This window comes from Fistularia commersonii, chromosome 15, assembly GCF_037954325.1.
Source record: "Fistularia commersonii isolate RoL2024-O1a breed Wild chromosome 15, RoL_Fcom_v1.0, whole genome shotgun sequence".
Lineage (NCBI taxonomy): Eukaryota > Metazoa > Chordata > Actinopteri > Syngnathiformes > Fistulariidae > Fistularia > Fistularia commersonii.
The window spans coordinates 13852496-13880024 of record NC_141298.1 but is presented as its reverse complement, the minus strand read 5'-3'; the positions used below and the strand labels follow the sequence as shown (position 1 = coordinate 13880024).

The 27529-nt window shown below is 41.2% G+C and overlaps 2 protein-coding genes across 5 annotated transcripts; one reads left to right on the top strand and one right to left on the bottom strand.

The window, feature by feature from the left end:
- Positions 1–331: 331 nt before the first annotated feature.
- dmpk (DM1 protein kinase) lies at positions 332–20210 on the bottom strand. Of its 3 annotated transcripts, none has more exons than XM_086160623.1 (15): positions 19761–20207; positions 9340–9431; positions 9054–9137; positions 8578–8673; positions 8338–8486; positions 7351–7444; positions 6833–7030; positions 5364–5612; positions 4949–5028; positions 4720–4816; positions 4460–4614; positions 3805–3902; positions 2444–2505; positions 2178–2252; positions 332–1170 (listed from the first exon to the last, which is right to left on the bottom strand). In XM_086160623.1, exons 1-15 carry the CDS (start codon positions 19924–19926, stop codon positions 1069–1071), a joined length of 1797 nt encoding a protein of 598 aa, XP_086016749.1. In that variant the 5' UTR covers positions 19927–20207; the 3' UTR covers positions 332–1068. The 3 variants fall into 3 exon arrangements, 2 of the variants coding, with proteins under 2 accessions (XP_086016749.1, XP_086016750.1); XR_015107200.1 differs by having other exon boundaries at positions 1117–1170; positions 2342–2505; positions 19761–20210; XM_086160624.1 differs by lacking the exon at positions 2444–2505 and having other exon boundaries at positions 19761–20208.
- LOC147226627 (uncharacterized) lies at positions 16471–27529 on the top strand. Of its 2 annotated transcripts, none has more exons than XM_086160626.1 (4): positions 16471–16693; positions 25420–25498; positions 25658–25920; positions 25996–27529. In XM_086160626.1, exons 2-4 carry the CDS (start codon positions 25421–25423, stop codon positions 26111–26113), a joined length of 459 nt encoding a protein of 152 aa, XP_086016752.1. In that variant the 5' UTR covers positions 16471–16693; position 25420; the 3' UTR covers positions 26114–27529. The 2 variants fall into 2 exon arrangements, with proteins under 2 accessions (XP_086016752.1, XP_086016751.1); XM_086160625.1 differs by lacking the exon at positions 16471–16693 and adding an exon at positions 22964–23203.

Genomic DNA, 27529 nt, shown 5'->3' with positions numbered 1-27529 from the left:
TCTGAATTTTGGAAGTTGCAAATGATAAATGGTGAGTTTACATCCTGCGCCTGGAGACTCAAATAAAAATATGTCAAAAAGTGGATCATTTACCTGTCGCTTAAATTGAGGATTTGGGATTTGAGCTTTAACACCGGAAGGCTTTATTCACATTTGATAACAAAGCTCAGAACCATGACTTGTAAACTTGTGATCATAACAGGAGTTACCTTTTGAGGATTTTTGACTGTATTAATTTTAAAACTTGGAAGTCTAAATCAGATGCACGCTCTGTGAAACCGGGGCGTTGTGGCATACGCTGAATTTTGATCCCATTAAATATTGCGAAAGCTTTGGGAAAATCACTTAGACACTTTAATAGATTTCACAGCGAGTGGAGTCAAACAGCAGGACGGGCCATGAAACGGATCATATTCAGGCTGGATATTATGGCTTTGATTAATATGCATTTGAGTCCCTGAACTGTGAATCAGCCAAACATGAACCTCAATAAACTAAAGCAATTAATCATTCCTCGTGTCTGACTTAAACTGTGCAACACACCTTTCTCTATATCGTTGCTCTTGAACTCTGTATCTATGCAGCTTTCACACTCATAGAGCTCGCAGTGATGTGGCCTAGATTCTTATATATATATATATATTTGTGTGTATATATATATGTATATATACACACAAATATATAAAAAAAACATAAAAAAATGCAAAATGTCCATATAAAGCTTTTAAATACTAAAAGAGGCACAGCAAATACATGCCTATAGTAGTGCAACACAAGTGCAAATCACCCAAAGGTGCAGATACAAAAGAGAAATCTGTCACTGTAACACCTAAATGCACCAATATGGTCTAAATTGCCCGACTTTAGTATTCTCACATGGCATGCCAGTCTTTTTTTGTGAGTGTGCACGCCCGTCCCAGCTCGAGCGAGCAGGCGAGGCAGCTCTGAAAATGTCCGTAATCGTCATCGCCGGCTCACAAGCAAGTCTGACCTGCCTTTTTGTGACTCCCTCGAGCTCTCGAGTCTTGCTTGGGGTGGGCCCTTTAAGCTCCGCGGCGTGTGTCGCGTTCAGGAGAGCTCGGTGTAACAGTGTCTCTCCCAGGCTTGGAGCTCCCCACCTTCCGCGCACACCAGGAGGTACGACTCACTCCTCACCCGTGGAAGGCGAGCCTGGAAAACAAACAACATCATGGTTCCTGAGCGTATATGAAGACAAACTCACGTTCCTGCTGTTCGTGTGTGGATGTTTAGAGGAACTCGCACGGAAGTTCTTCTTATTTTGTTTGCTTGAAAAGTTAAAAAAATCGAAAATAAATCTTTTCGGTGACATCAAAAATGATTTTCATTTTTACGGGGGTCACCGTCGGGAGGTAACTGCTGACTGATATTATTATATAAACTAAGCTTAAAGCTCTGTGATGGGATGTCAGTAAATGAACAGGAGACTGCGTACAGGACTGTCTCAGAAAATTAGAATATTGTGATAAAGTTCCTTATCTTCTGTAATAAAATAAAAAAAAAAAAAAAAACTTTTTCATGATATTCTTATATTTTGAGATAGGATTTTTGAGTTTTCTTAAGATGTAAGCCATAATCAGCAATACAAAATAATAAAAAGACTGGCAATATTTCAATTGATTTTTAATGGATCCAGAATGTATGAAATTTTTGTCTTGGTAATTGCATTACAGAAGATAAAGAACTTTATCACTATATTCTAATTTTCTGAGACAGTCCTGTATATATATGGTAAAGTCATAAAAAATAGAATTAACACGATTTTTAGAAGATTCGTTTTGTGCTCGGAACAATTTTATTGAGCGTTTTCGAAACCACTTTCACCAATTACAATCTGTAAGATGAATAATTTTCTTTATCTTTAACTCTAGCAATCTAAGATATTAAATAGAACACTCGGGCCTACATTTACTTAAATTGGTAATGCAATTCAGTTGACTTATTTTGGTCTTTTTACAGTTTCTAAAATTATTGAATTAGCCACCGTGTAAGAGAAGACGATAGAGAGAAAAGGGTTAGATGAAGGAGGTCGATTCGCTTTGCGACCCCTGAAGGGAGCCGCCGAAAGGAAAAGAAGATTGTGGTAATCATCGCCCGTTCATCCATCTGGATGAAACACGATGCTTCGGAAATAAGACCAAACAGCATCTTCTCCCTACCCTGTGGAACAGGAGCAGGTGTCGGTGAAGAGGAATCACCAGCGGGTAATGACAGGCTGGGGGCGCTCTCTCCCTCTGAAACACATGCAGGTCAGATCGGTAAACACACTGTCAAAAACATCGTCCCTGACACACATAAAGCCCCCGTATATAAATGAGCTGACCTCTATTCTTGGGTTTTAATAGGAGAATCGGAGGTTACACGCTGTTGTTTCCCATGTCAAGCAGAGAAAGACAATATGAATGTGGATTAAAGATAGGCTTACATCCTCTGGTGCATCCAAACAGTGGGCAGGCAGAGCAAGAGATGCTGGGCAGATACTCAGCTCTGTGATTGAAAGAGAAACAGGGACATCAGAGCTTACGATGCAGGCGCTCAACCCCGGGGTGCTGCCGGCCAGCCGGAATCGCAACAACGCCAAAGACGCGTACAGAACGAAAATCCAGTACGTGTGTGGTGATGCAAAGGAAAGAACGTGGGAGAAGGTGAAGGAAAAGTGATGGAAACAGTCAATTGTGCATATCTCACCATGGAGCGATGTGAAGCACATGCTTTTTTTTTTTGTTGTTGTTCACATGCTTTTACAATAAAATGAACCCTTGTCATTTTTTCAGGACATTTTCATCCCTTAGTCCAGCAGCTGGAAGAACCCTCTACCCCTGCATCTTGAAAAAGATCTCGACGATGCCTTGATTCATGGAAACTGAGCCACTGCATACCGCCGCTATTCTTAGAATGGGTATTTATCACCATGTTCTGACTAAGGCCTCCAATGTAAGCAGATGTTGCTGGAACTGTGCAGGACTATGTTTATTTAGAGTGGCTAATATTGTCTGGAACTCATTCCATCTCACATTTATATTGTTCCTAAGAGACCTGAGATTGTTAAGTAGTGCTTGGTTTGTGTGAGTGTCTGTGCTATTAGGTAATGTTACTGAAATATCGAGCTCTGGAGGGTTTGTTCTATCCCAATGGGGCAAATTTGGCTGAATGAAAAGCGAGGTTCCACTGCGAGGCTTTGACCTTTAATTCATTTTTTATCCCTCTGTGGATTTCGATGTGTTTATGGACAGTAGCAAAATCCTCCGCCCTATTCCGACACCTTTTTGCAAACATTTGAATATCAGACATAACAAGGAACACTAATCTGACCACCAAGTTGATCTATTATCAAATACACGCATTTTATTTTCCAGTTTGACCGACACTAGCACCTCTTAAGACAATGAGAATTATAAGTCTGAATATTGAAATGACACCTTTGAAAATACAATTTCTTTGCCTTACAATTTAAGTAAAGTGAAGTTAAATTCAACTGTGTCCGGGTTATATATATGTAAATTGTCAGTTACTTGAGTTGACTGTGTGAGAGAGAGAATGGTAAAAAACCTGAAATAATATAGTAATGATTAATCCAGCATAGAAACTGGCTCAGTTTGTTTTGGTTCCACCCCAGAGTCAAAGCATCTTTTTATCATGTCATGGAGTAGCTCATCACTAGCACAGCTGCTACAAAAAGAAGAGAAATAGTAGCACAGTCCAGGCTGCCTAGAACGATGATCGTAATGATGATGACGGCGATGACGATGACAGTGTGATGCAGACGCAGGGGTGTCGATCCCTTGCCTGTCTTCTTCTTGGGTCTTGTGTCCTGGATCTCGCCCTTCAGTTGCTCCATCTCTTTCTCCAGCTCACAGTATTTCCTTTCAGCTTCCTCTAAGCGCCTGGGGGGTAAAGATGGAAGACATGTATGATCTTATCAGCTGGTGCGTGCTGTTAGCTATTTGAATAACAGCCTGACACCCATTTCCACTTCTTAATCTATCTGTGTTAAATCTGAATCAATGTTATCAAGATCCCTGAAGATGTTCCAACGGTGACAGGTCAATGAGGCAGCTCCTGCCTACTGGTGAGAATGTGTGTATCTTAACGGAGAATCCAGTTTAAAGTAATTGTCAAATCGTTGATTCACACATAGCATTGTGCTTTAAATCTGACCTCAAATTTACTTTCCGGTCGAGTTTGACACCGGATCTCACGTGGTTTCTCAAATCAACGAGCAAGATAAAACAGGGTTTGAAAGCGAATCTGTTTTCAATGTGTTTTTAACCGAATGCTGGTCTAAATCGAAACAGGAAACCGTTGGGCAGACGGTCCAGGAAGACCCAACAAACACCATGATCATATTTGATCTCCACTCAGACTTGTCAACATCTCTACCCCTCCCAATTTTGCTCCTTTCTGTTGACACACGGTGTTCATATTCGGTGTGGATAGATACCTCTGCAGGTCTTTGTTGATTCCCAAAATTTTCTGATCCTCCTCCTCCGTCGTGGTTTGGGTCCACACATCATGACTCTGCTTTGGGGGGTTTGGGAGTTCCACCGCCGTCGAGCGGTTATCGGGCATCGTTTCTGTGAGCTGCCACAGCTTGCTCTGCATTCAAGTGAGATAAGATCGGGGTTAAAAGGACAATGAGTTGCAGAAATGTTAATCAACATGCAATCTGAGGTTCTGAAGAGACTGATGTCTCTTTTTTACCAGTTTCTCTGGGGTAAAAAGACTCTCACTCTCTCTGAGTCTTGTGTGGTCAATCTGCATCATGATGTCTTTGCTGCGGTCCACTGCACCTGTCTGACTAATAAAAGCAACAACAACAACAACAGCAACAACACACAAAAAAACAACCCCCAATTGAAAAATTACTTGGAAAAATCCTTACAAAGGCAAGTATGATGCATATAATTGTGAAAGACAAACTCTAGATCACCTGGTGGCAGTGTAAGAATAGCCAACAAAGGCCAGGTGCACTCCAATGGGGGCTCTATCCATGACATCAGAGAGTGTTTCCTGCAGAACACAACACACACCAAACAAAAGCAGGTTATATGTATTACTTTTTATATAATATTATTTGTATATTATATGTATTATATATATACCTGTATGTATACATTTTTTTACAGTACATATATTTTGTACAAGTGTTGATGTCTTCTGACTGATAAGTTGTTTTTTCAAGTCTGACACACTTCATTTTCACACAAATTTCAGCATCTGTCACTTCGCTCCAACTCAGAGCCCATTAGATATCAACATCCTAAGCTGGAAAAGGGTAGTTTGAGGCTCTTGATTCTCTTCAGATTCATTTCATTAAGTGCAAAGACAAACGCAGATGTCTTTACCATGTCGCTGAGACCATCATCCAGGATGTCAAAGTTGGAGGTGTCAGTCGGATTCGAGACATCGGGCAGGTAGGGGGCAGGGAGCTTGTGCAGGGATCCCCAGTCCAGTCCACTGAAGAAAGGATGGCTCCTGAAGTCACTTGAGCCTTTCCTCCCTAGACGGACTTCCCTCTCGCAGATGAGTCCGGTGACGAAGCTACGAGCCTGATCTGACACCTCAGGGCCAGATGAGGGGAATCCAAAATACTCCTGCAGACCAAGAATATGCGGAAGAAACTTCCATTTGTAAATGTTCACACAGCTAAAATACCATCTATCTTTGCCGCAGGGTAATACCTTGGCTTTTTTAATCAAAAGTTGTGCATCGCACTTTATTGGTAATGTGGAACTTCGAAAAATGAGTTTGAAGAAAAGCACAAGGTTTTCATTTTTGTTAGAGATGGTTTCTGCTTCTTTCAAAATGCCCCCCCCCCCCCCCCCCCCAAAAGACAAGTGCTTAAATAAAGTTTATATGCAAAGCAACTATCACTAATGCAAAACATGTCAGTGCTTTGCCATACATAAATACAAACAATAAATATTAGATATATCAAAAACGCATGTACTATTTGAACATAAAAAAATGAAATCAATAGCAGAAGGATACCAAGTTTTCATTGAGATTCTAGAAGTTAATCCTCTCCGGCATAAATAACTCTTTGAGGAGCTTTGTCTCGTGACAGTTGAACACGCATTGAACTGAGCAATCTGGACAGAGAACTCTTCTGGAGCGGCTCCAGCGGAAGAGTGGGGAAGATCTTTGACGAAGACCAGGGTGATACACAGTTTGTGTTGCTATTGCCATGTTACCAGCAAGTTATAAAGATACTATCTAAATGAGAGCTAGTTGCTTTGAGTGCCACTAGGTTTGTGTTAAATGTTGGTCTCACAATGTCTGACGGATTTTTGTTGTCACGGGAACGGTCTGTCCAGATGGCGGCAACATCTGGGCCAAATGCAAGGTGCTATTGGCATCTAGGGCTGACATACAGCTCTGGCATCAGCTGCGTGGGCAAAATGTGAGCCAGACTTTACTTACTTTCATGGCAAGTGTTGTTTGCCAGGTGTGGGCCAAATTCAATGAGCTGGGTTTGACCCAGAACAGGTGTGGACATAAAAGGTGGATATGAAGGCTATTTTAGGCAGCTACATACACCGAGTCAATTCAAGGCCAAATATGGGCCACTGGAGAACAGAGAGCAGATATGGAACACATCTGGGCCGTTTTCAAGTGCAATAGGTTTGACTGCCAAACAAAAAAATCAACAAGCATCTATTTCCCAATAACGTTTTTTTATGAATTTATTTATTTGTATTAATGTAGCTCTGTTGGGCTGAGGTGTAGCCCCTTGTAACTCTCTGCAGATCATCCTATCTGCATTTGCCAGAATATCTGACAGAAGCGTTAACTTGGCAGTGAACAAATGTACCTGAAAGTGGATTATCTTGGCGTAGGTTTCAGAGATTGACTCTGCGTAGAAGGGCGTGGTCCCAAGCAGCATCTCGTAGGCACAGATACCAAGAGCCCACCAGTCACACTCCCTACCATAGCCTCCGCCACCCTCCACAGCCCTCAGGATCTCTGGAGACAAATAATCTGGGGTTCCCACTGCGAGAGATGAGTGAACCTGCGCGGTCAACAACACATGGACAAATTCACAAACTTAATCAATTATCCCTGAGAAGTTAAAGAAATGTATTTGTTGCTCAGTGACTGCTCTGCAAATCCCTGATTCCTTCTCAAAGCAGGTTTTATTTTTATCTAAATCTGAAAGCCAAACTCATTTGCAGTTCTTATAGTGTTTTGCTAATTCGATACTTATGCAGATTATTTGATCAAAAAAATGCAGTTAGGACACTTTGTTCTTACATTGAAATTGTTTGCATTTGAATCTAATCTAGAACCACAGCACATATTCAACATTAACTGAAAAATGTCACTCCTCACCATCCCGTCGTCTTGGAGCCTGAGGCAGGAGCCAAAGTCCCCGAGTCTTATGTGTCCATCAGCCGTCAGCAGTATGTTGTCAGGTTTGATGTCTCTGCAAAAAAAAAGGGTACATGACATCAGATTTTGCATTATTTTGATTGACAAAATATATTTAATCAGAACAGTGTTACACCGCTTCAATTCTAAGAGCTGTTTGACCTTCTGCAGTTCGCCCAACAAGTAAAACAGATCAATGGAACAAGGCGTCAACACTAGTCCACATTACATCCTGCAACAACATGACCTGCCAGAGACACTTATGAGCTTGTTTGTGGATTTCTTCTCAGTATTCAACAACCTCTTTAGAGTGATCCTCTGCTCCGAAATAAACCAGCTGACAGGATCTCCTATTTTTTCCCCTGACTGACGGGACCAATAGGCACCGACAAGAGTTTGTTTATAAAATCTAAAGCTGAATGTGCTGAAAGCAGTGGAGATGACGGTGAGCTTTAGGAAGTGGGCTCCTTTCACAGTACTCACCAGCATTGTGACTATTGATAACACCATTACATTCCTGGGACCCACCATTGTATGGGAAAACTTGGTGTTTAACATACATCATTTTGTGGAGAACTCAGCAGAAGCTTCGATTTCAGCTGAAGGAGTTCAAGCTGCTTTAACATATGCAGCAAACTGTAGAGACTCTGACATCTGCACGTCCACAGTGAGGACAGAGGCAGAACTGCAAACCCATCACATCTGGGATATAGCTTGTTTGATCATTTCCCCTTTGGTAGGTGCTACAAGGCACTGAGAACCAAAACACCCAGACATATAAAGAGTTGCCATCCATAGGCCATCGGTTAGGTAACAATTCTTTAGCTCAATAAACCAGTCAGATATTTACAACAAAAAATCCTAAAACATTCTCCAATAACAGGAATCATAAGTCATCACAACATCTTGATAATCAGCCAACGCTCTGTTTCTGTCCAATTAACCCACCTGTGAATGTAACCCAGCCTGTGAACGGAGTCGATTGCCATGACCATCTCAGCTAGGTAGAACTGAGCCATGTCCTCGGGAATCCGGTCTCCAAACTTACTGAGGAGTGTCAGTAGGTCCCCCCCGACGTAGTAATCCATCACCAGGTACTGAGAGGGGGTAAACGGTAGCATGTTTGAAGTCAGATACGGTGTATGCTAAAGTGTCAAGCGGCATCAGAAATTCATGTCATAAACATACCAGATAGTTGTCGTCCTGAAAGGCGTAGTGCAACTCAGTGATCCAGCGCCGATCACCCCTCAGCAAAACTTCCCTTTCCTCTTGGTAACATGCTGTCTGTACATAGCCAACAAACACCATCTTACTTGAGCCAGGTAAATGTCTTATTGTGCAAGAGATAATTGAACGACATCCACTTTTGAGTTTATTGTTTTGAAAATTCAGTGCACCTCAACTTGTCTTCCTGTAAAATGCCTCTTCGCTGTTTGGCTTTGTTTATGACTGCATATTACAAATTCCTAGCAGTATCGTTTCTCAACCCTGGTTCTCCTTGCTTTGTTGCACTGAACTTCTATGCCATAATTCTGGGTTAATGGGAGTATCATTTGCGTTACCTTTCAAAAAAGGGTCTGTTTAAGACATTGTTCTTATTATTATTATCATTTAAGCTTTATTATTGTAAACTAAAGAGTAGTTCTGTGTATTTGTATGCTTACATCTCCTCTCCGGAGCATGTCCCACTTATTCATAATCTTCAGTGCATACACTTGTTGTGTGCTACGCATCCTCGCCACAGCAACCTGCAAGATGTTCAATAGTGACACACACTGCTTTACCGAGTCCTCCTTGTTGGCTCGGTACACAACAACAATAAATGGAACAAGGCAGCATTTTATATTGGTCCTACATTTGAGCACAAACACAAAGGGGTGTTTGAATGACATATTCAATATCATCCGGTAGCAAAGTAGATTTTGTTCAGTCGTCTAATTTTCTACCCACCTCACTAAAAGTGCCTCGTCCTATCACCTTCAGGATGTGAAAATCTTCTCTTTTGATGCGAGTCTTCCTCACCTGCCTCACCAGGGGCTCCACTAACAGAGAACATGTAAAGAGGGATTACGGATTATTGAAAGGAATTGTGTGCAAACCATACGTACTGTAGCCTTAACATGCCACCTTAGTCTACTTGGGGCAGATGTTCTGCCCCCAGAGGAATAACTCTGCTCGAAGGCCCAGGTATCGTGCCCACTGGCCTGCATACTACAGCACCAAAGAAGATCATTTTTGTTGTAAAGGCTCATTCTTTTTATAGATGAAATTAAGAGTTACTGGAAAGCTAAAAATAGCAACCATCATTTATGAATTGAGGCAGCTTTTCTAGTCCTTTATTTTTATTTTTCATTCCTCATCTCCGTGCACACTGGCAGGAATGCGAGTGAGGCGAAAAAGGAATGTTTTTAAAAGAAGGAAAAAATGTACTTGAGACACACGTACAGCACGAAAGTTTCTTTCTCAACAACTCTTCATTAGTTGTTAACAAACCATGTACACCTTTTGTGAAACACAAAACCTGCATTGAGATGATGTTTTGTTTTTGGCTGAGATTTCTAAAATTTCAGTTCCGGGATGTTTGAATGCAAAATATTCATTTGAGGTAGAATATCTGAAGACAGCTCAGCAAACCAAAATCTAAAAATCAAGGATGTCACGGTTACTCTGTCCTTGAAGCTTGAGCTCATTTTGATAGTTTATTTAAATACAACGCTGGAAATTTTCATTTTCAGTCTAATTTCACTGTCCCAGCATTTAACTCATTATTTCAAGTTTTCAATTATCTAATATATAATAAAATTAGATTTTCATCTTATTCTATTTTTTGCATACGGGCGCCAAGATCAGCTTCAGAATTCAGAGCTGCTGCTCAGATTCTACGTGAAGTTTCTTTCAGCTTTATCTATCCATATGTGCATTCTTTTGATTAATAACCACCCAGGGGAACAATAAGAGCCCCTGAATGAACCACAAAGTATGTTGTTGGTCTGAGCACTTTAAAACAATATGCCACGTTTTTCTGATTTAGCGGCCTACTGGAAACGACATCGCTGTTGAAAAGAAAATCTGCTCACTGGTTTGAGAAAGCTAAGATTAATATCCGGCTAGGTCTAATCCCAAAACATTTGGTGAGGTTCAGGGAAGGATCGTGTTCAGTAAATATTCTTTTATTATGTTAAGCAAGAAGACATGGATGAATCAAAATAGTACGTTGAGTTAAACACTCATATGGTTAAGGTTAGGGGAATTGTCTGGTTGGAGCTTGGAAACTTGTGTTTGGGAATAGTGATTGTGGCTGATTACACGGGCCGATTAAAGGCAATTTTTAGATCATTCCCTTACGCTCACATGACCTGCTGACCAAAAATGTCTGCTGTGAGCAATGTCATTTGAATGTTTTTAAAGAAACAATAATACTTTATTCTAGCTATGGAGAACTGCTGTGAAAGGCATACACTTTGGATTTCATTGGAAAAATCAATCAATCAATAAATAATGTATGGATACATTGAAAACAGCTCTATTCAACAGTAAAGAGTGATTGAATGGACTTAAATATGCAGAGACACCTCCTATGTCAAATTTGTGTTTAATATTTGTATACAAAGTGCACATTCGTTATTGTATGATCAATATTTATTAGAGACCAACAGGAGGAGCACTCAAAATGAGGTATCCACACAAGAGTCTGATGGCCAATCATCCTATTTGAATCCCTCCACAATGACTTTTCCATGCTTTCTGATGTTCTTCTTTGAACGCAGTAACTATTGCTACCTCAGGTTCTCATAAACCTGGATATCCATGTATGCGTATTAGAACACATCCATAAATTAGTCTGTTTTTTTTTTTTTGAGAACAGTCAATATATCAATTTTGCAGTGCTCATACTTTAAAGCCTGGACTCGCAGAAGTACACATGAAGTTTTATGTAACATTAATGTAGCCAACGTACACATGCAGCAACCGCCCCCTCCAGGCTGAGCTCCAGGAGATGGCGCTATTCTCCACAGTCTTTGAGGTCAGAGTTATACAAGTCCTCTGCGCTGCTGAGACTTAACCGTGTCATCAAACTTAATGAATGACTTTTTATAACAAAGACAATTTAACTTCGCCCAAAAAAACAAAAGGTCCATATTTCTTTCAGCGACAGTTGATTAAGATGTCAACAATTAGAAGTGAAGATAAGATGGTATTGCCACAGCATAAAGGCTCATTTCACAAAAATGTCAGATTTAAAGTGATTAAGTAAATTTGCAGAGGATTGTATTTTTTTTTCTTTGTGTATCACATTTTCCGGGCATGAATGTTGTCTCTGCAAAGTCGATTGCAGGTGTTTCACTACCCAGGGAATAGTGGAGTCTGACAGTTTATGGTCACCCACTTCCCTCACTTCCTTTAACCCAGGGATCTGGAGGCTGACTCCATGGCATTCAGTCATGGAAAAATATCTATCATCTTCTGTCTGTAACCTTGATAACTTCCAAGTTTGGCCAGTGCATGAATATCCACTCAGCCGCCTGACATAAAAAACATGTCTTTGCAGGAAATGGATGTTGCTGTCTGTTCTTCCTGTGGTCGTATCCTCCCTAGAAGCCAAGTCTTTGGAACAATTTGAGTGAGATGCGTGTGTATGCAGGATATGAATGCATACTTTGTAGTCTGTGCCTTTTTCAGTTTATTTGAGGCAACAAGTTACGCTGCTCAGCCAGCATCATCTCCATGAAGAAAATGACAACCCCCCCATGAAAACACAGAAAATCTGGAAAACATGGCTCTGCTGAGTTATTCATAAGAACTTGCAGTGAGAACACCATCGAGAGAGAGAGAGAAATGATAATAGGGTCTTGTGATTAAATCTCATGACCGCACATGTTGATGACTAAAGGCCATTCACAAAATGCACGCTGATATTTGCTCCACCGTAAAGTTATGAATCAGGCTAAAAAAATACTGTAACATTACTTCACTGGTCACTAGGGGGCTCAGTACAAAACCTTGTATAATCTGTTTAAATAAATACTGTTTCAGATAATTGTGAGTGTTCTGCCAGCTGTTTTCGTATCATGTTATCATTTATTCATGGAAAATTGTTGTGGCAATCTGTATTATTACACAAGACATATATGCTTTGTATAAGATAATTAGATTCAAGACAAGTCATAAGCATTGCAGTCTCTAAACTATCTGGGCCATTAAGATGCTCATCACAAGAATCCTTTATTTGATAATTTTATTTTATTTTGAGGGAAAGCATATGCAGTGGCTAGGGGTTGGACTCCATCAAAAAAAATCACTACTTAATTCTAATTGAGTCTTATAAATTAATCTAATTTGACAGGAGAAAGAAGAATTTGAAGTTTGTTTGGCAAATGAATCAATATGAATGGGCTTAAACTACAGAACAGTGTTTACTTTCCCATCAGTCACTAACACAGAACAATAGAAGTGTGACTCTTCAACATGACCTGTTAACGTCCCTCCCATCCCCAAACCTGACATACTCCTTCCCCTAACTTTGTAGCTGCTGTTCTGTTTTTTGATATTTTCTTTCTGGGTGGCAGTTTGTAATTCGCATCAACTGACTTGAACATTTTGTCACTTTTTTTATCAACGCTTTTATCTTCCGTCGCAAAGTTAGCATTACTAACCAGTGTGATAGTACAAGGCTAATATTAGCTACCTGCTTGCTAGCCGGAACATATGTTGCGTTGAGGCGGTAACGATACCGGAGGTGCTACTGCGAAACCCCTTCCCCCACGAAAAATACAAAAAAAAATGCACTTTCTGTACATACTTCCATCCAGAAGTTTCCAAAATTTAACTTTGTCGTCATTAAACCCACCTCGTCGCGTTATGCTAATGGGAAAGTGCGTTCGTGTAATCCGTCCGGCTGGAACTCGAGCACTCAGAAGCGTTCCGGGGTGCAAATTAACCCCCGATCAAAATGAGTTAATATTCTTCGCGCATTATTTTCCCCTTGTAATTCATAATCAAAATTAACGGGTGAAATTTCCAGCCCTACTAGAGACCTCGAGAATTTTTAACATCAACAACAATTCTCATTTCTCATCTCATCTCAATTCCATTACTACTCCCAGTGCTCTTACTACAACCCCCACCACTACTATTACTACAACTACAACTACTACCACTACTACTACTACTAACTACAACATATGCAAATGCCTGAAGTGAAAAGAAATGTCCAACACCAAACTGCATATCTTAATTAAATATATGCAAGTCAATTGTATAAATCTGGATAGTACTTCACAGTAATTCTAGTGCATCTTTGAAATGTACACTGTGAATTTTGTCATGGTGCTATATCATGTTGATAATGTTGACAAAATTTCAACAATTTTATGTCTTTAATTACATTCAGTTAATCTCAATAAGGGGGGATGATTTGCAGTCGACTCATGAAAATTAATCACACCTTAAATGCTTGTGTATACTTTTTAAAAATAATTTATCATTGAAAAAACAAATAAGATAAAATTAAAATGGCAAAAGCAGACCCTTGATCTGTTGTAAAATTGTATATTGTAATAAATATGGCTTTGGGAAATAATCACCCAAAGGGTAAGAACACGTCTACATCTGTGTTAATTTCAAACTGTTGCATACTTCGTGGGGGCATTTGGTAACAATACAGAAAGCATTCTTATCCTACTTCATTCGTTCAAATGTTTCAAAATTTAAATCATAATCACTTTTGTAACTTTGCAGCTCCACCGCAGCCTTCTGACCTGATGCAATTTTAATGAAAATGGGATAACAATGATCGAGGCCATAAAAAGGAACACAAAGAAAACAGTGATGAAGTTCTAGTTCCTATAAATGTTGAATCTGGCTCTGTGCCCTTCACTGAACTTAAAGCCATGTAGGGACGACTGAAAAGCAAACCAGACTCAGAGATACTGTAGGTGGAGGGGAAGATCTATTGAAACAACTTTGCAGGATCAGAAACATCTTGGAAATTAAAAAGTTGAGCAATTGAATGAATGCATTCATATGCTTTTTGGCTGGCCTCTCACTTAAAGGCCTGACTTTCAATATTCAAATGAATCATTTTGGAGAAATGAAACATGCTATTTCTCCCACAACTTTCTCAAGTGTGCAATCTCTGTAAACCAGGAACTTTTTTGTATTTCTTTCAGTTAGAATGAGACTTATTAGGCTATAAAACTACAGTAATTTCCTTGCAAGTAGTTTTCTGCTATTTGCCATTTACAGAAGCCTTGAGCAGAATAAATACCATTGCTCCAACTTGTTTGTGTTTCTTCTCTGATATCAGACCGATCTCTCAAAATTTTCCACAGATTTTTGTTTATTTAAATTCAATATATACCAATTACCCTGATTTTGCGATGTGGCAATTTCACAACATTGGTATCTCTGCAGAAGTCGTGGGATGTGGATGACAAAGCTGACCAAAGTTACCAAAACAGGGTCACTATGCGGCAGAGCCAACTAAAGATAGGAATGACAGCAGAATGACCGCAGGAATTATCAAAGACTATTAACTTAGAAAAAAAAACAGCATGTGCATGTTGCAGTGTAGAAATGAATGTTAAGTCCTCAAGTCACAATGTAATAATGATATCAAGCAACAGGCTAGACATGTCAATAAAGAATATGGGTTAACCTATACAATAATTTAGTAATTACTTCAAACTGGTTTGATACCGTTCCTAATTGCATCATGGTGTGTGGATTCCCTCTGTATAAATAACTTTCACAATCTCTGCCAGCTGTGCAAAGCAAATTTAATTTCACTACAGTTCAGGCTTCTGTTCTGAACAAAAGCCCTCTCTGTCACTGTTCAGCCAACCAACACTGACACTGGATCCTCATCCCCGGACACATGCTGTGGTTAAATTTGGAAAATCCCTTTGCTGTGACCCACTCCCCCTTTGCCCTCCGAATACAAGAGGCACACACACACACACACACACACACACAGACACACACACACACACAGGCACACACACTGTCATTGTCACATGGAAAGTCTGTCAGCAACAGCAAAAGAGGGAGGGCGAGACTGCTGGGCATGATGCCATAATATTGCAATATCTTTTTATTTACAGGTTGTGGTTCAGAACGGATAAAAAGCCTTTGCTTGCATATAAGAAATGTAAGAAATGTAGTGTATACATTGAGTGCGTGGTATGTTTGAAACCGAGTCAGGGTGGTCCGGTTGGCACAACATCACTTAAATGTCATTCAGGGGGCTTGGTGGGAATGACAGAATGTCCCTGCTGACTTTCATGACCTTCCATGTTCATTTAGGCAATGTATTCTGCGTAGTTATACAGAGATAACCAGGGCGAATGTGTGCTCACGGAGCACTGCTCCAACCCTCCCACCGTGGACCAAAACACGAGACCCCTCCGTTGCTATGTGGAGCTCAACAGTGTCGTCAGGCTGTAAATGACGGCTGTTGCCTGCTGTTTCCTCTTTTACTGATGCTGATTCATGGATACAGATAATTAACAATAATAACTCTGGGAAATTGCTATTTATAAGACTCAAGCTTGGTGCGGAGGTGTATAAATATTAATTGTTTTACTGTGTTATTTGGGGAGAAATATTTGTGATTGCTTACCAGTTTCTTTGTATTTCACCAATTCTGCCAGGATGAATCATCCACAGAATGTGCAGGCAGAATCAATTATCAGAAAAAGTAAAAATAGTGCTTTAAGGCGGTTTATTTTGGCCAAGCTACATCCACTGGCTGGGTGCCTTTCCTCTCATCTGTTTTTACATAACAACTAAAGAGCCCCAACCTTGAGAAGGTATGAAACTTTAACCCCAGCCAAAATAGTTTTGTGAAAATATGTTTTGTCCTGTTGATAGAGGTTAATCAATCTATTAATACATCATTAAACGCCATCAAAAATGATAATGAGCATATGATGGAAGACCAAAACATGTCAAGAAGTCAAAGAAAAAAAAACAGCAGCTGATACACACATCAGCTGATACACAGTGTCCCTCATGTCTCTCCACGATGACAATACTTTACAGATGATGCTATTACTGGTCACACTTTTCAGTATCTGCCATTTGGAGGAGGACAGCAGTGGAGAGGCACCACAGAAATGGTTGTAATCAAAAGCCAGAAAGCGGTTCCTGGGCAGATATAGATGTGAAATTGGTCTGTGTAACCGACGCATGTTCAAGCAGCTTCCTGCCTGCGGAGGATAAGGATCACATTTGCTGATAGATTATGGTTCTGACTGTCTGGTTTGCACTGCCAGCGTAATGTGGACCACAAAGGGGGATTGAGGTAGGAGATATGTATTATCACACAATGACATGTGATCCATTTATTAATCTTGCATTGTTTTACTGATGTGACTGACAAAGGTATTAACTTTTATGCACCTGGCAGGTTATGAAAGTCAACAAGGGACAGGCATGTGAGACCCTGCCTGCAAAATGCTTGTCCAGTAAACTTAAAAAAAGTCTAATAATGTATTGCAGAAGACGCATTCATCATTATTAATTTTTGGCTCTATTATTATTATTATTATTATTATTATTATTATTATTATTATTATTGACAATAACAATAATAATATTAATAATAATAATAATAATAATAATAATAATAATAATAATAATAATAATAATAATAATAATTTGAGACCTTGATTTATTTAGACTGCTTTGTTTTTTGTCTCTCACACACTCTTTGATGCCCCAGGTAAACTGGATAGTTAAAAAAAATCGATAAAAAGACATGTCAAGTTTTTACACTGGTTGGAATGGGGGAGTGGAAAAACAAAAGAATCTAATTTGGAAATAAAGCAAAATCTCAGGACTGCCGGGGTGGTTGGACCTCAATTGGACGGATTTATGAAGAATAAATATGAATCGTGAGTTAGCTTTTGTGCGGCTGACTGGCCTCGGCCTCTGTACGTAGGAGCCAAAGACATCGCGTGAATCAATGATGGTCAGTCATAAATACTGTACAAACATGGAAATTCATCACATATGGTCACACATGCCGCTTCTCAAGTTGCGCCAACCCCATGCTTTTTTTTTGTGTTTCACAGACGAATCACTCAGTCTGCTAGGAAAACACATCTAGTTCCAGAACCAACACACAAGATGGAGTAAATAAGCCCAACATCCATAATATGCTTCACTGAACACAACATGATGCTCTGATGCTGCATCTCTCGTCACTTTGAATCATAAAAAATGTGACTTTTATCACAAAAATGTCCTTTTATCAGTTCATGACTTTAAACTATTAATATACTTCCTATATTTTTCAAATTAAGTGTGCAATGTTTATTCAAGAATTTCTCATTGGCTTGCCTTTTACAAATGAGTGAACTAATGCAAGGAAAGCCATAGGGACCCTGAGCGACACCCAGCATAAATGCTTACAGAATATAAACCTCAAAATATGCGCAATCACCCTGCCTTTGTTTGGTAAACTCTGATTTAAATCAGATCATTATTGCATTAAGAGGTTGTTGTGTCGCCCTCTGCTACAAGCCTTGAATAGTGTTTAAAGGGGTAAGCCACGAAAAAGGCGATTTTTGCTTTGCTGAACCCTCACACAGAGTAAATATACACTTATCTGTGCTCGACATACGCTTCACTTCAGTCCCTCATCCAGACCCAGATGCCACATTGGCATGCATGGAGGCCAGGGTGTGTTTGTGTGCACACTACTCTCACTCTGCCAGAGTGTTCAAATGCCGGATTAGATCAAATTTCCTGTGTGTGTATGAAAACTCAGTGGAAAAAAAACAAATGTTCTTAAATGGACCCTGGACCCATGCGTGTTGGCTGGAGACACTTACACATGTACTGTTTTGACATTAACCAGAGGGGCTGTACGTGAGAACACAAACCTCCAAATCAGTAGGGAAAGAGACTTTGCCCTGCTGGCTCCACAATGCAAAATCCCAGTAATATGGGATTAAGCCCCAGTTTCATTGAGTATAAATTGTTTGGGGAATTAATGGCCAGTAAGAGGTGATGTTGATGTCCTTTTTATTTCAGTTAGGTGAACATAAACATGGTTGGGTGGAGTAGAAGGGCCTTTTTAAAAGAGGAAGAGAAAACGTCAACGGGGGGGGGGTGAGTCACCGAAAAGTCTGAACATCAAAATATCAGAATCAGCATTACTTTATTGATCCTGGAGACAATATTCTTTTTCTATTCTAACCCCGCCTTTAATAGCCATGCATGAGCGAGAAATCTGAATTGACACAATGCGTGTGTTCAAATGTGACTGTTTTGATGATCTGCACTAAATCCAGGCACAGGAATGATTCACTAACTTGCACAAGATTAATTCAGTTTGATTTTTTTTTCAATCCTTCTCCCATTCCTGCTATGATAGGCCGCTCATGATACCATTAAAACTGAAAAACACCCGGTTAATTGCATTATGATAATGGGAACACTAGACGTTGCAGGATAAATACCGGACCACCCTTGCACTGGAAAATAAACTACCATCTGACTCCGTTTGTTATCACTGGAAAGTCAGGCTTAAATGTGACCCAGAAGATACATTAAAAGATAACTAAGAGTTTAACCATCCAATGTTTGCCCCTTGGATCTTCTTTGAAAGCCATAAATGCATGCATTCATGATGCAGACGCCTCCCGCGTGGCCCCAAGGTTGACTCTTGTCCATTCATAGCAAGTAGGGAATAGTTTTTTGCTTGAACAAAAAGTGATACAACTAATCATTTCTTTCTGTCGATTATTATCTTATGTCTTTATTCTGGTGCGTAAAAGTCCTTGACGAGCGATCATTCGACCGAAGTGGACGTCTTCATCACACGCGGATGAGATACACTGATTCTTTTGACTAAATGCGGATCACGGGTTTCGGGATACATCATCGGCGTAGAAATAGCCTCTTACATCCGACGTGACGGCGTTGTGACTTTCAGTGTTTTAAATGCCAGAGTTGTCACAGCTAAACAAAGGTAATCAAAAGCGGTTGCTACGACACCAGTGCTGATTCAGGCGGACGAGTACGTCTGTTCATGAGCAATAAAGCTAACCAAAAATATGTATATAATGGCCGGTTATCTGCAGGAAAAAGTTGCTTCCACAGCATGCAGTTCGGCTGCTGAGTCACACATGACGATATGTGCCGTGAGTTTTTTTTGGGTATTGTTCGGGATCGTGGGGGGGCCAAACAAAGTGGCTGCCCGGCAACATGTGCAGCAGGTTACTAAGTGAGTTATTCAGGTCAGCGCGATAATATTTAGATTGAAGCGAAGAAGAATGTCAGGAATTCCCCATCGGGCGTCTGTTCGGAAAGCAACGGCACTTTGTATTCAAATTCGAACGCCGATAAGAGAGCGCACTCACCCCATTGGAGGAATCCGGAGACATACTTCTCTCTGGCAAAGGGTGAGGAGTAGAACTCCTGGTAGACACCCACCAGTAGGTCCAACAGGGTCTGGAGCCCGACTGGTCCTGTGGTCTGAGGGCCCTCGGCCAGGTCCGGTGCACCGAGGCCAGGGCCCGTTGACATGACGCCCTTTGTCGGAGGGGCCGGTGTGGTGGACCTACAGTAAGACGAGCCCGATCATCTTTCCCCGTTGCTCTAGTTCCTCCCGCCCTCCCTGTCCTTTTCCTCTGCACACAACCCACATACACAAACACTCACAAGTCTGGATGCTTCTGTGAATCAGGACACCCGCCCCTCTTGCTCCTCCTAACTTGCCTTTATTTTCTAATTAGCCCGACAATGCAACACGTCCTACGTGTCAACATCCTCTTTTCGTAGTTCATCTTCCCCCTTACGCTTTTTCTCTGCTCGCTCCCATTTGTCTGTCCCTACCTCTCCCTGTCTGCCTCTCTCCTTATTCTTCTCTCCCCGTGGCTGTGCAGCATCTGTCAAGTCTGCAGTTTCTCCAGCTCTGTCTCCAGACCTTTTTTGGTGCTCGAGTCTCCCTCTTCCCCCTCTGCCTCCTCTCTCGATTCAAACTACTCCAAACTTTATACTTTATATCACGGGTTAACGGAGAAGTACGCGTTCTTTGACGATTCCCCTTTTTTTTTTATTGTCTTCGTGTTAATTCATGATCATGAGTTCTTGTTTGTTGTTCTTCCCAATTTTTTTTTTTTTTTTTGCTTCTCTCTCCCCGTTACAGAGCAAACAGGAAGCACTGACCTGAATCAGTTACACTCAGTCATGCTTTGAAGAGTACAAAGCTTTTGTTTTGTCAACCGTCCAAGGATCTTTTTTAGTTCCTGCATTTTTTTTTTTTTTATATCCCCTTTGTCTCACCCTTCTTCTCACCCCCTGACACCCTTTTTTAGCCCCTTCTCCTCACCTCCTCCCTCACAGCTTTTCAAGGATGCAGCACGGATCCGTCTGATCGTCCAATTCATCACCCTCCCAGTCTCTCCTCTCTTTCCTGCCCGATTCGTTTTATGAACTTTCCTCCTCTTCTATCTGCATCCTGCACCGGCAGCTGCAGCAGAGCCGTCTCATCTTCACGGTTATCTAATTCACCCCATTTCTATGGAAGCGGCATATTGCCATGAATCCGATCATGGCGATTCAACATGTTTTTTTTTTTTTTTTTCCGGCAGTGACTTTATAACAAGCACGCTTTATACAGAAGATGAACTTGTCTAAGTATTTTTGTCATAACGTTCAAAGTTCAGACGTGTTTTACTTAGATGTGGTCACACATTTATGAAATGACAATACATCCACTTAGCCTTATTCTGTCTAGCCCTTAAGCATTGCTTAAACTTGATTGTGTGACACACAGCACTTGTAAGTATACATGATGATTACCATTATTAATAGCAACATAATGTCAATTTGTTGAGTTTGGGAAACAAAATTGCTCACAAGAGAGTAATGCCTCCTCAACAACTGGTCAGCAGTGCCAATCTCTGCCTGGCTTTGAGTTATCTCCGTGATTTTCCGCTGAAGTTCAGAGTGTACGAAGTCGGAGCAGGTTCAGTGTCAGCACATCCTGCAGCTGCTCTATTGCCCGTAACGCGCTCACTCTGCACCATGAATTTAAATCACCGTTGCTCTTCAACCTTCTCAAACCACCTTCAGGGGTGATGCCTTCCCGCCTAACCGTCATCGCTGATTACTTTTTAACATTTTCTCATCCCACCTCGGTTTTTCCGCTTGATGAAACGACTAAGTCTTTTTTTCAATCTGCCCATGCGAAGCTTAGTCCCCGTGTTAAGTCGGGGGTTAATCAATGACCTCGTCTGCAGGATACAGCAGACGACACATCCGAGATGATTAACCGTGTATCCTGCAACGGAGAATTTTTTTTCTCCGGCCAGACCTACGGTTCCCAGACCGTGAATACAACGGAGCTGTCGGACTCACTGAAAAAATACAGTTTATTGTGTTTGGCAAATTAATTACCCTTAAAATACAGGTAGAGTGATTTTGCACAAGGGTGGGATTTACATTTCTGCATTATGAAGGGGGGCAATAATAGTTCATTTATGTAATAATATGATGCTCCACGTGGCTATTGTAGCCTTGAAATATAATAATAGAATAGTTCATATCAGATTGTCATGTAACATGACAGCTCCTGTTACCTGCTGGCGTCCACCCTGCAGCAGAAAAAATAAATTATAGTGCAGAAGTAAACACAAATGTGCAAATGTAGCACACCCTTCTGGTTAAAATGGTGATAGCACGCTGGAGTTGCACGTGTTCCGTGAAAGCTCAAAAGCGCATCTCTTCCAGGGAATCCCAAAAAAGAAATTATCAGGAACTGCTCTTGAGACTTCACTTGTTACACTCATTTAGTAAGAAAAAGCCAGTACGCCCATATTTAAAACAAAACAAAAAAAACCCCAAAGCGATTAATCTAAATGTTGACGTAAAATCAAACCAAAAAGACCAAGAAAACAAATCTTGGTTGTATGTATTTCCAGCTGTTGCACACCCACCCACACACACACACACACACACACACACACACACACACACACACACAGGCGGTGTGGTGCAGGAGGTAGATAGAGCAATTGTCCTTGGAACCAAACATTTCTGTTTCGAGTCCAGGCTTCTCCTCGTCTGTCAAAGTCTTGTTGGGCAAGACACTGAACTCCTAACTGCTCATGGTTCATCCATGATGGGTTTAATCGCACAGAACAAATTTTACTAGGGGGATTAATAAAGTGTGAATTATTATTATAGAGATACCAAGGCACGGGAGACAAACTTAAATCCAAAAGGCATCACTGAAAGAGAATCTCCTGTGCAAAGCTCCCTGATGAGGAGTGTGACAGGGCTTCCCACAATCTTTTTTCAGTAGGCAGCCTCATCTGTTGGTTTCATAATCCGCCCCGTTGAATCAGCAGCCCCCCCTTTTGGAGCATCAACATTCTTGTTTTTTTTTTTTCTGCAATAATAATCGTGTGGAGTAATAACCCAAAGGTGCACACCTGTTCGCCCAATAATCTGCGTGCACGATTCCCCCCCCCCCCCGCCTGCCTGCAGCCTCTCACGTGTCACATCAGATCTTTGTCGGTAATTGAAGGGAACACTAAGCAGGTTTGTCTGCGTGGATGTGCGGGACATGTGCGTCACTGAATGGGACGCCGGGTAAAACCCATGGGAGGAGGGGAGAGAGAAAGGGAGGAGGATGAGGCGGAGGAAGCTGGATCTGGGAACCTGCAGAAGGAAGAGGGGAAAGAAAGTGACCAGCACACACACACACACACATTTACACGCACAAAACGCCTTGGACTTTGCTGGAAAATTCCTTCTCGAATTGCGCAAAGATGAGTTGCATCCCCGCCTCGCACAGGTAAGACGCATATTCTTCCACATCACCTGTTCAAGCCAGATTTGCCGTGTCATAGTCAGTTTAATGCTTCCTAAGCTAAAACTCATGTTTATAGAGACAGAAGTATAATGATTAAATCCTGCCAATCATTCCCTTTCAGTCAAACATCTTTGTGCGAACCGTGTCGGTCTTTATAAGAACCAAGTAAACATCACCTTGGTGATTTGACATTCAACACAGGAGCAGGATTTTTCCCTTTAACGTGAAAGGTCTCTCGTCTCCTTCGTCGAAGGAAATTCTCTCTTTGTCATGACTTCACTTTCAATTTCGTCTCCTCTCGCCGTCCACCGTCCCCCCCCCACTTCTGGAGCTGAGGAGTCCCTCTTCGTAGAAGCCTGTTATGTCATTAAGTGCTTACTTTGCAGATTAACACAGCAGGAACAAGTCATTCCCCTTCTCCGGTCCCTGTTGGAACATGTCTCCGCGGGGCCATATGGTAACGCAGTCATCGAGTTAAATCCAAAATCCCCCGAGATAAATCTCTAATTTTAGAGACATGTCGAAATCACATCTGTACGATACCAACCGCGAATTGCGCCCGGTGCGTCCGGTTAGGTGGGAATGATGAATTTGTGGACGAAGGCCGCCGCGGAGCCGCAGGAACGTGGGGGGAATTATTCTGTGGCCCAGAAGCAATCCATTCGGTCCAGATTTACGAGAAACAAAAAACAAACAGATTTTAATTCATCTGGGTCAGGCCCGGATTACGTTTGATGGCCCAGGGTGACAATAAGTGCCGGTGGCCCCTCCTTCAGACGGGTTCCCATGATTGTTTAAGATTTAATCAGAAGCAGGATCCTGCGCCACCGATCTGACCCCCTTTTTCTATTTTTAAAATCCATTTTCCTTCCAGATGGTGTTGCGAATTTGTGTCGCAAACACACTTTCATTTCAATTTGTGTCGGGTTTCTGTGTCTTTCTACATTTTTATTTGATTTTATCTTCCAATTTATGACATTTGTGCATTTTCTCGTTCATTGTTGCTTGGATTTTTACATCGTTTCTAAACTCAGATGCTCTTCCTGATTTATATGTAATTTTTTTAATGCTGAATATCTGGATTTATTGTCACTGTTGTGACCTTCTAACACATTTTAACCCCCCCCACACACACACCTGTTACCAACCCATTCACTTTACTCTTTTAAATAATACACATACTTAACAAATGTATATATCATTGTTTTATTGGACATTATTGTACATTAAATATGCATCACTAACATTATATTTCACTTGGCAGTTTGCTCTCTGTTTATTTAAATGAGTGAAGCTGATACGTATAATGATGAGAACGCAGTACTACAACCACTAAGTTATGGGCGCCGCAACAATAATAATAATGGCATGATGAAGTCATGCAGTCAAATGATACAGATCAATAATCAAATATCTTTTTATTTTGTAAATTGGGTGTTGTGTCAGTGGAGCCTCGAGTGCTCACGCTTGGGCATTTTTTATCCAAAGTTAATATTTTAAGAATAATATTCCGAGGAGGTTTTACAGTTTTACAGGCGATCAGTAAAATAATAGGGAAATATTAAGTTGGTGAATAGTAAATAATGATTATAATTATATGATATAAAATAATATATATACAGCAATAATATGAAAAATAAGATAATAGTATATAACACAGACATCTAATCCCCTACCACTGCAACACCCCTTATATCAGAAATAACACTCTTTTTCCTCGCCTTTTTTTCAATGGAAATACAGAACTGTCTCAGAAAATTAGAATATTGTGATAAAGTTCTTTATCTTCTGTAATGTAATTAAAAAAACAAAAATCACTTTTTCATGATATTCTAATATTTTGAGATAGCATTTTTGAGTTTTCTTAAGATGTAAGCCATAATCAGCAATATTGAAAGAATAAAAGGCTTGCAATATTTCAGTTGATTTGTAATGAATCCAGAATGTATGACATTTTTGTTTTTGTGATTGCATGACAGAAGATAAAGAACTTTATCACAATATTCTAATTTTCTGAGACAGTCCTGTACATGTTACACTGCAAAAACTGCAAATAAACCTCATCTTACATTCAACAGATGTGAAGTGCATTTCATCTATGAGACTTGACAATATTTCAGTTGGTCTGGAATGTGTTCTGCTGTGAGAGCTGGCAAATAATCTTGCCAAAATCATATTTTGCGTTTTGTTTTTCGCAGTATGAGCACCATTCTGAGTCAGGTCGAGTCTCAGATGGATGAGAGGCCGGTTCAGAGGAGGGGCAGCCGAGCCTACCAGGTACGACTTTTCAGAGAAGAAAACGGTTTCATTCGTCAGCCAAAGAAAAATAAAGATGAGAGTTCAAAAATACAGTTCTGATATTCAGAGGGATTAACCTTGATTTGAATTACATCCCCGAAGGCCGGTATGATCTCATTCCTCTTCCTCCCGGGTCAGATCTTCCCCGAGGTCAGCCCCGATTCCGACTCCGGCTCCTATCCCGACGACATCCTGTTCAGGAGGGAGCGTCTCCCGTCCATCGTGGTGGAGCCCACGGAGTACAGCGAGCTGGAGAACGGGGAGCTGCACTGGCTGCCCCGCTGCTCCGGCAACCCCAACATGGAGGAAGAGCGCGACGAGGAGGAGGACGGCGTCGGCGCCGAGCGGACGGACGGCTCCGCCGACGGAGAACATCCGGAGGACGCCAGGATGGAGGAAGGGTGAGCGGCGAGTTGACGTCTGCCGTTGTCTCGTCTCCGTTCGTCACCTGATCGCGCTTTTCTTTGTCGCCGCAGCTCCGTCGCCCGGAAGTCTTCGATCGGACCGTCCCAGAGCCAACTGTCCCTTTCCCGGCTGACCCCCCCCGCCTCCCCGACCCCGCCCGAGGCCGCCCCTCCCTGTCTGCGGAGCTGAACGCCCCCCCCACCCGCTTCACCTGAGCTGTATTTCACCCGTAACGTGTAAAATCCTCATGTCTGAATGTCCCATCTAAAGAGAACCCCCACTGGGATGCTGAGATGTGCACACACGCCGTGTTCCTCCTGTGAAAACAACAAATGCTCCTTTTTAATCATTATCTTTTTTTAAAAAAAAAAACCACACACACGCTTTTCCGATCATCACGGGGTCGCTTGGTTCGACGACCGGAGAGGCCGCGCCGAGAGAACATCGGCGACTTCTCAGGGCGCTTCAGACCTCTTTCTTTTTTCGGTCGAAATTTCAAACCCCCAGGCTGTAAATAAGCATGTGATGAATGAAGCGTCAGGGCGGAGTTTATCAAACGGCGACGTGAAAGCCTGGCTCGGGCCCAGCGTGTCTGCGGAGGCCATTTCCGTAGTATGAGAAACGCGGACCGAGGGGGGAATAATTCAGCCACCACTTCGAGACGAGGGGAAGGGAGTGAAGGAAATAGCCATCGAGCGGCTGAGGGATCTCATTGGTCCGTATCGGAGATAAGAATGAGCAGCGACTCGTCCGTCTTCGACTTTTTTTTTTGAAAATGTCTAGACTATCAAAAACATTGTAGTCGTATGATATTTTTCCTTTAGGTGATTCAGACCGTGACTTTTAAATCATTTAAAATATCAGCGGCAGTTAATAGCCCTGCTTTGTTTGCACAGTTCTTTTAAATTGTAAACTGTATTTCGGAAATTCCCATGCTTTTGGGTCTCGACCCAGAAAAATATGGCAGTTTAGTTTGCAACCACACACACACACACACACACTCACACACACGGTATCCCAGGATGCACTCCCATTAATTCAAATCCATGTATTTTTTTTGTAACCAAAATATTATTATTATAGTTATTATTACCATTTCTTACTTTTGTAATATTTGTTATTAAAAAATACAGTTTTTTTAATGTGTATTACATCATTGGGGCGTCATCACATGTAAACATCACAAGATGATGCACCCTCCAGATAAGCATATTTGTCAATGACTATGAGTCCAAACCATCTTAATATCGCTGTTTTCCGTTCCACGGGCATCCTGGAAACTGGAAAAAAAGAAGGAAAAAGTGAAAATACCCTTTTACTCGTACCCCCCCTTGCATGAGGCCCACCTCCTCGTCCGATTTAGACAATTACAGTGATTCTTGGATATTTTTTTTCCAAATTCTGTCGCAACTGTCCTCCCTTTTGGAATCTGCCGTCACGTCTGACTCCTAAAACCCTTTTCCCGCATCACACCGGATATCATCCTCATGTTCTTTATTATTGTTTTTAAATGTTGACAGGAATCATATTTGTAAAGTCAGAAATGTTGGGATGAGGCTTGTCCGGAGTTTGTTGTAAAAAGGAAGTAAATGCTGGTTGAATTTC